This window comes from Seriola aureovittata, chromosome 12 (genome assembly GCF_021018895.1).
Source record: "Seriola aureovittata isolate HTS-2021-v1 ecotype China chromosome 12, ASM2101889v1, whole genome shotgun sequence".
NCBI lineage: Eukaryota > Metazoa > Chordata > Actinopteri > Carangiformes > Carangidae > Seriola > Seriola aureovittata.
Window position 1 is genome coordinate 13,429,693 of NC_079375.1, and position 11,818 is coordinate 13,441,510.

The 11,818-nt window shown below is 40.4% G+C and overlaps 1 protein-coding gene across 2 annotated transcripts in view; it reads right to left on the minus strand.

Annotated features, from left to right (window-relative positions):
• Nucleotides 1–11,818, minus strand: part of LOC130179466 (phosphatase and actin regulator 1-like) — a 46,824-nt gene that overhangs the window by 17,828 nt on the left and 17,178 nt on the right. Inside the window, exons 1-2 of one of the 2 annotated variants that reach the window (XM_056392461.1) lie at nt 7,558–8,141; nt 4,267–4,431 (exon numbers count right to left, since the gene is read on the minus strand). In XM_056392461.1, the coding sequence (XP_056248436.1) occupies nt 4,267–4,431; nt 7,558–7,837 (445 nt within the window). In that variant the 5' untranslated portion in view covers nt 7,838–8,141. Of the gene's footprint in view, nt 1–4,266; nt 4,432–7,557; nt 8,142–11,818 lie in introns of those variants that run through there. The other variant, XM_056392462.1, reaches the window with a different exon arrangement.

Consider the following 11,818-nt stretch of genomic DNA (forward strand, 5'->3'; position numbering starts at 1 on the left):
AGGTGAACACAGCGATTGGTGCACTGGCCAAGAATCGGATCCAAGTTAAAATAATGGCTGGTCTTGCAAAAAAATAAAAAATAAAAATATATATTTTGTTTAATATTTAATGTGTGCATTAATAGTGTGCAAGAAGTGGAATTTTGTGTTCATTTCATCAGGAAGTTCCTGTGAGGGCCATGCGGAAGAAAAAAAAACAAAAACAAAACAAATTCAATGCAGATAGAACTGCCACTCACATCAAATATTTATTTTTGATTCCAAGACGGATTGCCTGGGTCATCAGAGTAGCAAATCATCAGCTACGAGTTTGATAATGAGGTCTGTTATTTGTGCGTTATGGTGCAGAGCTGAGGTTACAGGCCTGTCAGTACACAATGCCATCTTTCATATCCGTGTATGAAAAAGTAGATGCTGTCCTCTAAATCACCTTGAATATCAACCAAGTCCTATTTTGGACTGCCTGTGTTCAAGTGGCCCAAGTACTGTCATGGTCCAACACTCCAGCCACTCAATCTGTACCAAGATGAGAAGATTAGACACTCATCAGGGAGTATCAGCTGAGAGAGCATATTAAATGAAACTGGCATATCTAAGTATAGTCTGTATTGATCTGAGAACACTACACTTAGTTTCTTTTTTTTTTTTGAGAAAATATATTCCACTGCGAAGTGACCCAGATAGTCAGAACACATCCTACCAACCCTGAGGCTCAGTAGCTCAAAGTGGAGGCTTTTAACTGTATTAAAACTTTCATGGAGTCTTTCATCAATGAGAAGCTCAAGCGTTAAAGGCTCACACATCAGAAGATTAGATATGGCTAAACAAAACCTTACTGTGCACGCAGCAGGTTTGGAATGAGACATTTGCCTCTCCAGATATATAATCAATGGGCAGGCAGCAAAGCTAAAGATTTTGTGTTAGAAATGATGCAAATAAACAACAGTGCATTTAGAAATCCGCTAACTAATTGGATTAGAAATAAAAACGAAGATAACATCAGACTAACACATGCATGTTCTTTTGATGAATCTCTGCCTGATGATCTTTCCTCCTGATACAAGCGCGCTGTGATAATGTACCGAATCATGATAAGACAGCAGGATGAGACATCCAACTGTCAGGCCCTCCCTCTTTCCTTCCTGAGGTGAAGAGTACAGTCCCCCAGAGCTGGCCTTCATCTGCTTAATATCACAACACATTCATAATCCTCTACTGTGCTCAGTGTCCAATTATCTACGACAACATCTGTATGCCCAGTGGCTGGTCTGCTCCCCACATACACAGGAAACATAATCAACAGTGAGGCACCACAGTCAACTGCAGAGACGAGAGGAGAGTACGCAGGGGCATTTAAGTGCAAGATCAGAGCAGTGCAGCAGGAAATCACGACTGCACACTTCCCATCAACTTTGTCTTCAGTGAGATCAATGTAAACTGCTGCGGTACAGGACAATTTTCCTGCTGAAACGGTTGACAAATGACCAACAATACCTCCTTATACCTCCTTGAGATTCCAAACAGAGGCTTTGCCAGCTGACAAAATACTAACACAAGTTAAGTATTAGTCATAATACGTGGCAGCAATTTTCTTATATCTTTTAAAATGAGGTCATCTCATTTCAGGCTTTAAGGGTAAACAGGCGGCCATCTTAGCGTTGATTAATTAAATGAGGGCAAATGCAAAACAGTATGTGCAATGTTCCATTTCAAAAAAACACAGATCAATAGTGGAGCTACGGGTCAGCCAAAGTCAATCCTGTTTCCGAGATGAGATGAGCTGAATTTTCTTCCTCTAAAAAAACTATCAAAGTAAGTACACGGTGCTATCTCTAGGCTAATAATGTGTTTACATGTACAGAACTTCTTTCTCCATATATTTTACAGATTTGTTTTTCATTGCTCTGATCTAAGATGTTGTTAGAAAACATCCTCAAGTAAGCCTTCTCAAAGTCAAATCTCCACTTCCACTGTGTTTTCAGAGATTCCTACATACCACTGGACTCACAGCTAATGCTGTTCAAACCATGGAAAGGAATATATTCCCTGATACTTAAGACACCCAGCTTGATCATGGATACCAAAACACATTACCCAGTGTTTAGAAAATACTGGAAATACAGTTTTATGGCTGGCATGCAAAACTTTTAAAACACAGATGGTTTTACAGTTTTGTATTTGTATTGCATCATAAAATAAAAAAAAATCTGCTTTCATTAGTCAAGGAATCTGCAGTCTTTAAAGCAGAGTTTATCAGTTTGGTGGCTACTTGGCGGCAGGTGAACTACAAAAAAATATACATCTTATAAAGCTAAAAAGGCTAATGTGTGCCAGCAGTTGCCTATTTAGACAACAAGTGTGAGCATTAGCAACAATTTGTAATTGTATTTACATAAAAACTCACCAACTAATATCTGGCACTAAAAGCCTCACTGTGTTCACCAGGTAACTCTGTCTGCCATTTTATGCTAAGCAGGTGGCATACAGTGTTTTCTTTTTAGCTTTCTGAAAACAGCCAGACCCTGTTGCAGCTGGTAGGTAGGTTGATGAGAGTGTTAGGAATGAATCAGAACAGTGAGGTGTGGGACCATAAAAACCAAAACAATGAGCTCAAAGATGCTAAAACGCTCTGAAGAGCTGAAGGGAAGCTGCAGAGTCTGGTGATGATTCCCTGTGGGTTCGTCACTGCAAGGAAACCATTTCACATCACACATACTGTACATCGACATTTGAGCAATTCTTCATATAAAATATTGATTAGTATAACTTTAAAATCACCATAAAAATGTTGTCGACTTAGCCGCCACTTCTTGTCATTTGAATTTACTGCACTGGCTCATCTGCTGCACAAATGCAGCGCACATTCCACTTATTTGGGTCTTTAAAAAGTGGGTTCATACTTCGCGCTGAAATGCATGCGACAGCGTGCGTACATTTGTGGTGGCATCGTCACTGTGGCTAAAGCGCCTTGCTCCGAGCACCGGAGTTACTGTACATCACCTGCAACTTGAAACAACGCAGAAATTCCACTAATAGAGGCTGCTCCGGTGAGATATACTGATAGATCATAACCCACCGTCATGCTGCTATCAAAATGGATTGAATAGAACAATAGAAGCAAAAGAATTATTTTGAGACAGCGGCATCGCGCATACAAAACAAGTGGATAACAAAAGCGATAGAGAGAGCTTTTCCACTCGGCCCCACTGTGCATTTACACCATTGTAACAGGGAAAAAAAGGACTTTTGTTGCTCAGTATTTGATTATTGTCCCTCACCACGACAGGGTAGGATGCTGTTATCATAGGGCATACATGAATGTAACAATCAACATCTCCATGATTGCTCCATCAAGTACACACTCTCTATTAAAGTACAGTAAAACATTAAAAAGTCAAGCAACTAGAGCTCACAAATGTATTTCGTCAGCACTTTTGTGTCTTACTAAAAATACCACTTAGTCTGGGGATGTTGCTGAAGAGCCGGGGACACCGTGTTGGGGAAGAAATACAAACTAGAGCCAAACAGCACTGCAGGAAGAGTGAAAGCCTAGCTGAGCGGTAACATCAGCCGAAACGTCAGAAAACATGTTTTGTGCTTGTATAAAGTGATGGAGATGACGAGACATCACATTAGCCCCTCTAATCGCACAAGACTGACAAGATCAGCAGTAAGAGAGCAGTCACGGCAAACCTGATCAAATCAGACAGAGACTGATTCATTCAGCAGATTCACACCAGGAAAATGCTAATTCAATTAGGTTACTAAATCGGAACATCCTGTCCTGCTCGGACCGGACTGAGGTCTCCCTGCGACTGCGCATCCTCGACAAAAAGCAAGAATTCTGCTCCCAGAGAAGATGCAGTCTGACAAAGTCCCTCCTCCCTGTCCACCAGGCTGACAGCAGAATTCAGGATGCGTCAGCCAAGGAAAATAAAATACAGCCACATCTGAAGAGAGTATGTCCTTCACTCGCCCCTGACAACACTGGGCTGCAGGATCAAAGGAACTCTAAAGAGACCTCAAAACATGAAACTCCAACGCTGCACTTTTGCTGAATCAATTTGCTGCATTTTCAATCACCCTGGAGACTAAAACTTAATACATTTTTCTTTTGACCAAAGGATATGCACTGACTTTCTTTCATAACAACACAGGGTACATACTTAAAAGCGCCATGGTTGTTTGTTATGCATATGGCACCTACATGTGCTCCTATTAACATAAAATTAGGGAGAAAAAAAAACAAAACAAAAACTCATGTACCAGCAGAAGTCTGCTTGAATTTCTCACTCTTCTTCTTCCTCCATTTCCAGGGCTTCAGGAGACGTCCCAGAGTGGCAAACTTGCTCCGTCGACGGATAGGTGGAGTGTGGGTGCCAGAGACCAAGGACTCAGAACGCATGGCGGCCAGCCTCTCTACTTCCTCAGCTGTAAGGGAAAAGAAAAAAGACAGTCTAATTAAGGTTAAGATGCAGAGGAGGTGATATTCTGATAATCATACATGAGAACCAACAGTGAATGCAGCAGACACTTTTGCTTACAAAGATCCAAGCATCCAAGAATCTGTGCCAAGTGGCCTCCTGCATTCCCTAGTAACTGGATGAGGTTGGGAGAGGATAAACAAACCTGCATATCACATTACGCAGGATACGCTCTGAGTACGGTTTGAGGCTGCATCACACGGAGTGGTTGGCACTAGCTTGCCAAAAAACACTAAACAGACTGATAAGCACCTCATTAAGGGAGAGGGAGGGGTCTTTCTGCTCTTCATCAAATATTCACAAGGCCTAGCCTTTTTACGTAGCATTGGACATCAAAGGCAGAAAATGTTGAGTATTTTGTTCTAAGAAACTACTACACGAAAAAGTCAATACATGCTATGTTTAAAAGACGCAGCAGTACAAGGCTGCAACAAACAGCCAGGGCACACACAAACTCTGGCAAAAAGGTGCCCATGTGATCAGAAAACTAAATCTGAAAAGGTGTCAGCTCCAGGCAAATGATCATAAAAAGATATTCAAACATAAAGTTCTGTCTCAGACTCACCAGATTTTGTGTGAACACTGCTAGCAGCGAATAGACTATCAGGAGCTTTTAGACATGGAACTCTACCCTGTTCTCCTTACCTCTTTAATGACCACATTCAAGCTGCAGACCCATGGCAGTGTTTTAAATTTCCGAATGCATGTCTACTATCTACTGTACCTTCTAGGCAGCCTCTGGTTTTCATTATGCTGTATGAAAATCAAGTTGCCTGAGATGGGTAATCCATCCATCCAATCTCTGCTTTTATCATAGTGTGGCAAATGTGCAGACTTTTCAAGTCAGTCTGCATGGGCAAACATAACACAGCAACAATAACGCAGTCTTGCATAGCCAGACGTGAAGGTTTCTGGCCTTGCTTAATGTTAACCTACCACAATAAGAGCAGACAACTTTTATTACAATGGATGAACTCACAAAGCCTGTCCTAAATGAATGGAAACCAATGGCTTCCTAAAAGGGAAAACAAAAAATCACTCACAAATCTATGTACATGTGATTTTCTATGCCATAAAAAACATATACATGGTCCTTCAAGTATAAACATAAAAACAATGGAGTAGAAAAACAAAAAAAAAAAACAACAGAAACGCAGAAAAAAAAAAGTTACCATGGCTGCCCTGTAGTCTGAGTAACAGCTCCATGGTGCTCCAGTACATGTGAAGTGACCTCGAGCACAACGTGTGTCTGTTATCAGTATCACCACACTGCGTCAGGTCATCACCCTTGTCGTTCTATCAGGGAATGCGACGGTTGCTTTGTTTTTAAACAATTACATCACATTCATGATGTTTGCCAACACAGATATATCACACTGCAGGACAGTCACCTCCCCCGGGGGCCGAGGGACGGCAGCTTGATAAAGAATGTGACAGTAAAGCAGCGGAAATCAGTCCCACGGACCATTACTTGAATGCTCTGGTGCCTCAGAGCCAACCATCTTGGCAATCCTGCCACCACACCAAATCTATAAATAGCTCTACAGTCGATGCTAATTGAATCCAGTAGAGATTCAAATAGTTCATTAGAAGTCGAGAAAAGCTGGATAAAGACAGGAAGACATCCAAACAGCCGGGAGACAACAGAGAGAGCGATGACAATGACACGTTTTTGTAACGTCAATAAAAGAACATCTTTCCACAACATCAAACGCTTCTTTGGAGGCTACAAACCCTCCACACATCACTGAAATATGTATCCTACTGACAAAAGAAGCGAGCTTTTGAAAGTGATTTTTGGTGTGTTCTGTGAAGATTAACCCTCTTCTCTACCCAAAGGGGTTGTGTGTCTGTACTGGTTCAAAAAGCTCATCATCTTGAGGAGGAATTAAACATGTACATTACACTTATTTGATACTCGTGGTAATCTGTTTGATAAATGATTATGTGTGATATGGTATTGCTGACTGTATCCATGTGTGTGACAAAGATTTGGTCAATGTAAGGACACGTAAAGCCATGTAGTTATGATCCAGACAATGTAGCAGAAGTCTAAATAAGTTATAATGGGCATTATAAGCTTTAGCTTCAGCCCACACCTTTTTCAGTTAAATTGTTTATCATCGTGCGTTATGGCTGATGATATATTACGTTTGAAACAGGTGTACATCTGTACTGTTATGCATGTCTTTTTTCTTTTGTGTTTTCTTTCCTTTGCTGATTTTGTTTGATTGTTTTTTTTGGACTGAACCAGTTCCAGGCAGCAAACACCAAACTAGAATATATATACAATCTTGACTAAACCCCCCCTGGCAGAGCTCAGTATGGAAAACAAAAGGAAAAAGCGAAAAAGAAAATCCTCTTCCAAGTATCCAAACAAGGGATCATGTTCATGACATCAGGCTCACACCACACTACAGCATTTCTATCCCATCTTCACAGTGTTGTGTATATAACCTACTTTTCTCCACTACATGTCATACAAGCAACTGATGGGGCTGGTTTTTAATTAAAAACACTTGTTTGCATACCAAGATGGCTGAGTGATGATGTAATGACACTGAACTGGAAATGGCTTTGTGCAAACAGCTTTTTTTTTTTTTTTTTTTTTTTTTTTAAATGTCATCTATAGGATAAATAGGTGAATGTAAGAAACGCTTAAAGGATCCCTCAAATGGAGAAAGATTCAACAACATTTTTTTTTTTTTTTGTGATGCAAACCAAACAAGCAGCAGTTTCAAGTATGAGCCCAACCCTAGGAGAAGTTCTGATCCAGTCAGAGGCAGTTTCCACAACAGCGGCAGTGAATCACCCCGGTTTTATGTTCTCAGTGCAATGAGCTTACAGAGCCTACATATCGACCTACTTAAAAAAGACAGAATATTATCACACAAGCAGACAGATGTAGTAAGAGTGAAATCAGCGATGGAGCGGCTGATGATGAGGCTGTCATAGGAGCCAGAGGCATGGCCATCGCTAGATTAGATGAGTGTATCCTGGATGGCAAGTACCGCAGGACTACTATGGGCGAAACCGCACAAGGCTTTGAGCACGGAGCCTGTGGTATACTCACCGTCCTGTGTGTCGTTCCCGCGGCTGCAGTTGCTGCAAATGTGCTTGATCTCTTTCCCGATGTGACAGTGGATCGTAAAGGGCATGTTGTTGTTGTGGTGCGGATACTGGCCGTGCCCTTTCTTGTTGCTGAGAGACATGATTTTGACCAGGCTGAACGCCTTTTTCTTAGGTTTCTCCACCGCCACGGGCGTGTTTTCTCGGCACCCCGTGGCAAACCAAGTGCCGTGCATGATGGTGGGCGCGGGATCCACCGACGGGTAATTGACCGTCTTGAACATGATTGTGGGAACGCGGAAAACGGAGCTTAGTGCGCGACGTTAAAACACGGTGTGGACTTCAATTAAAGGGCCATCAAATTGAATCCTACCTGACCTACAGCAGCCGTTTCCATTGACCCCAAATCGGTCGCTTCTCTCTGCTGTTGTCCCACACCTTTACCTGAGAGCTAATAGGTTGCGCAATGCCAAAGTCACTGCTGCTGAGAAAAAAAGCCCTGCTGCCAGATCCAAGTGAGCTAATAATAAAATAGAGGGTGAGTAGTGAGTGGCAGTGACTACCTCTCCCTCCCAGAGCCGTAGACTGCAGTCGGTTGTAGCTAATCCACGATTAGTGGAGCTGAGCAGTGAGTGCCTGTGATTGGCTGAGGGGTGCGCGCTTCTAATAGGCCAGTGTACACGGAGGAAAAGTTGCTTATAATAATAATGATTCCAATCACTTTTGTTTTTTTAAGCAAGTTACATTATATGACAGACCCTCTCTATTCTTAACAGCAAATACAACAACAAAGCAGTACTACTATAACCACCACTGCAACGTATAAGCATATTGTTTGCAAAAACAAGCTTTTGGTGTCTAGATTTATAAAAAAAAAAAACATAAATTAAAAGGGTAGAATGATTAGCTAGATCAGGAAGAATGAAAAGAAACGAGGCAATGGTTAAAAAATAATTAGATGGACAGTTTGACCATAAAATGGAGTAGAGCATACAAGGGAAAAAATAGACAATCTGGCAAGTGCATGAGAGGATGAAAATACTGATGACACTGTTACTGATTTGGTTAACCTGATTTCCTCAAGCAGATCATTCCACAGTCATGGCACATTGTGGTCTATACTTGTGACACTTTAACAAAGTGTAAAAAGAAGAGGACTGGAACAAAATGCGAAACCTAAGAGCCCGTGTGGATAACAGGATGGCAACAATAATGAAGACATTCCTTTTGAAAAGGTAATGGAAATAAACTATGTTAAAACAGAGTCAGTGACACCCTTCAGGTGCTTAAGACGCTTGATTAAAATGAGATGTAAAAGCCATACTGAGGTCTAAAATTATTCAGATTTAGCAGCTTCCTCTTGTATAGGGTTAGGGTTAGTGCAGTATTTAAAGCTCCAAAACCAGACTATAGTTAATTGTGAGTTTCTGTTCAAAATAAGCAGTTTAGAGATCTAAAGCTAACAAGCTGATTAAGCACGGCTGATTTTTATTGGTGGAGTGTTGGTTGCGGACACAACCCTATTCTAAGTAACACATGTAAATCAACTTTATCCACAAATGACACCACTGAATAGAAAAATTAAGGGTACGTCCTTAACATGTATCCACGCACTCACTGATTACAAAGGCTAAAGGAGGGAAAAATCACAACAACAAAGATGAAAGCAACAATTACAACATCTATCTAATGTGGGCATAATAACAGACAAGAGCTCAGAGAATTAAAATCAAAGAAAAGAAACACAGCAATGGGACCTTAATCAGTGATCAGAAAGCTCAATACTTCAAATGAGAGAGCTCAGCCTAAAGTAATAGAGAAGCATTAAATATTCTTTCTTTACATCCCAAATTCCAAACAGCCACTCAGTTGATCCCTGAAGTTACTGTGCACATTTTAGGGTAATTGATAATATTAATGAGGTGTTAATCATTGGAGAAGATAACGGACCCCACGGCATTTCCAATCACGTTTCCTACAGAGCAGTGAATGGTCGTGGGCTGGGGGTGAGTATCTTTGATGTTCCTTCAATGAGCTGCAGCTTATTCCAGTGACATCAAAGCTCCTCTCTGAAATGAGGGACAGAGGCACTTGATTTACTCCCACCACGGTGCAATGCAGCAGTCGCCCTCAGTTGGCTCCCTTCTTTTTTTGGGGAAAAGTTTCACTCGTGCATTGATGTTTGTTCAAGTTTTGGAAACAAACGATAAAGAGCTATTTTTTTATGTGTTGGCAACAAAGAGTCAGAGGTTAATGGATTAAGGAATGACAGTATTTGCCATGCATATCACTACAGCAAAGTGTGGCTGTGTGTGTGTGTGTGTGTTTGTGAGAAAGGGAGAGTGAAAGAGGCTTTAAACTCTCAAGAAATGTGTGCTCTTGCTGCACCACCAGTTTTACAAACAAGAACTGTGATATCTTTTCTCTTTCTGTTTACTGCCATCCATTCACTTTATCTGCCTATAGACATTAAATTTATCTTAAAATGAGCTTAAATTGAATGTGTTTTTGAATTGTTCTCAAAAGTACGTTGACATGTACGGGTGCACATCTTGTAAAGCTCTAGGCTATGTACCTAAGCCTCAATTTCCCATTAGACAATTCTCACAAGAATCAGGTAATTAAAGCTACAAGACAGGTTGTTTGTCGGCTGCAAGTGAAAATGGTCACATGTGGCAATGTGGTTATGTAACTGCTGTGTCAGGCAGTTCTGATCAGCTCCGTTTGGGTTAATTCATAAGGAACGGAGGAAAGAAATGAATGTAATGAGATATAATAAATAACAACAATAAGAAGAAGAGTAACAGGAAACCCAGATTTAATCAGCTGACCACAAATGATGTCCTTTCTGAAGGAGAAACCTTTCAACATACAGAGTGTTTGATACTCATACTGAAAACTTTTTTTTTCCTAGTGTAAACTTATTTATTCTTACTGTCCACTCTCACATTTGTTATCCATCTCACTGCTAATGCCCCTCATGTGTTGAAAAGGTGTGAAGAACTGATATTAAAGGAGCTATTTGTAAATTTTGCTAATGCTACATATAGCCAGCATTAGCATTAACCTGTGTTTACTTTGCAGTCTTGGCAAGAGCTTCAGTCATCGTTGCGTTTACAATAAATAGACGCTACAGTGACTCAGAATCGGGAAGTGACAAGATGGTCCAGCTGGACTTGAGGTTAGCATGCTAACTTAGTAGAAGAAAAGAAGTGATAGGCAAAACAAGAGTTAACATTAGTAAAGGAATAATGTTTGATTCTGAACTTGCAATGTTTCTTCAAAACTGGTAAGTAAACAGCTGTTAATGCTAATGTTGGTTATGTCGCAATAGCAAAATTTAGAAATAGCTTCTTTAAGCCTTTGATGTTTGACTTATTAAATGGTATATACGGGATTCATATTGACTTATTATGAGCCTATTATTGGATTTATTTACATCTATAAACCTATTACAGTTTTTTGTAACTTTACAACTTTTTCTTAAATTATTTTCTATTCTCCTATTTCACCCCATGATCTCCATGGTCAGGGATCTACTTTAGTGTGCCTTTTTTAGATAACTTGGGCTGGCTCTGCTGTGACCACTCAGTATATATGTAATCATTGAAGCTATGTCAAGTTTATACTGAGGTAAATGCTCAAATCCAAGACTCCATGTTTTTATGGCTGCACTACTCTATCAGATGGAAACGTTTTCCATGTCCCATGTGTCATTTTATACTCATTTCCCCCTAATTCAGTCTGACATATGTGGTATTTCTGGAAACTTTTACATCTCCACTAAAATCTTTTGTGGGTTTAAACAATTTCATGATTTTGTAATGACTGATCCACCTATGAGTCAGTCAAGTTTTAGTTGTTAAACTTAATAGTTAACTAATGGAAAGAACACAAATTAATTCAATTAAGGTCAGACCTAGTGTTCATCCTGCCCTGACCACAGAAATCATTCCATTACAATACAGTTGTAGTGTCAGCCCGCCGACATGTCGCCTACCCGACTCTTCCTGCCTTTGAAGAAATTCATTTGATTGCATGTCAATGGAGCTTGTGAGGTTTATGCGGTCTGCTTCAGAGACATGTCCATAGAACTTTTGTTTGAAACTTTGACTAATTCAGCATAAAATCCTGAGATCAGCATGGTTTTCAAAATCTAAGTATACTTTTCCTGTGGTTGACAACATACTTGACACTTGTCACAAACTGTCGCAATAAGCTGAAACTGACAGAGTCAACTCGCCCAAAGCTGCTTGGAAGTATTT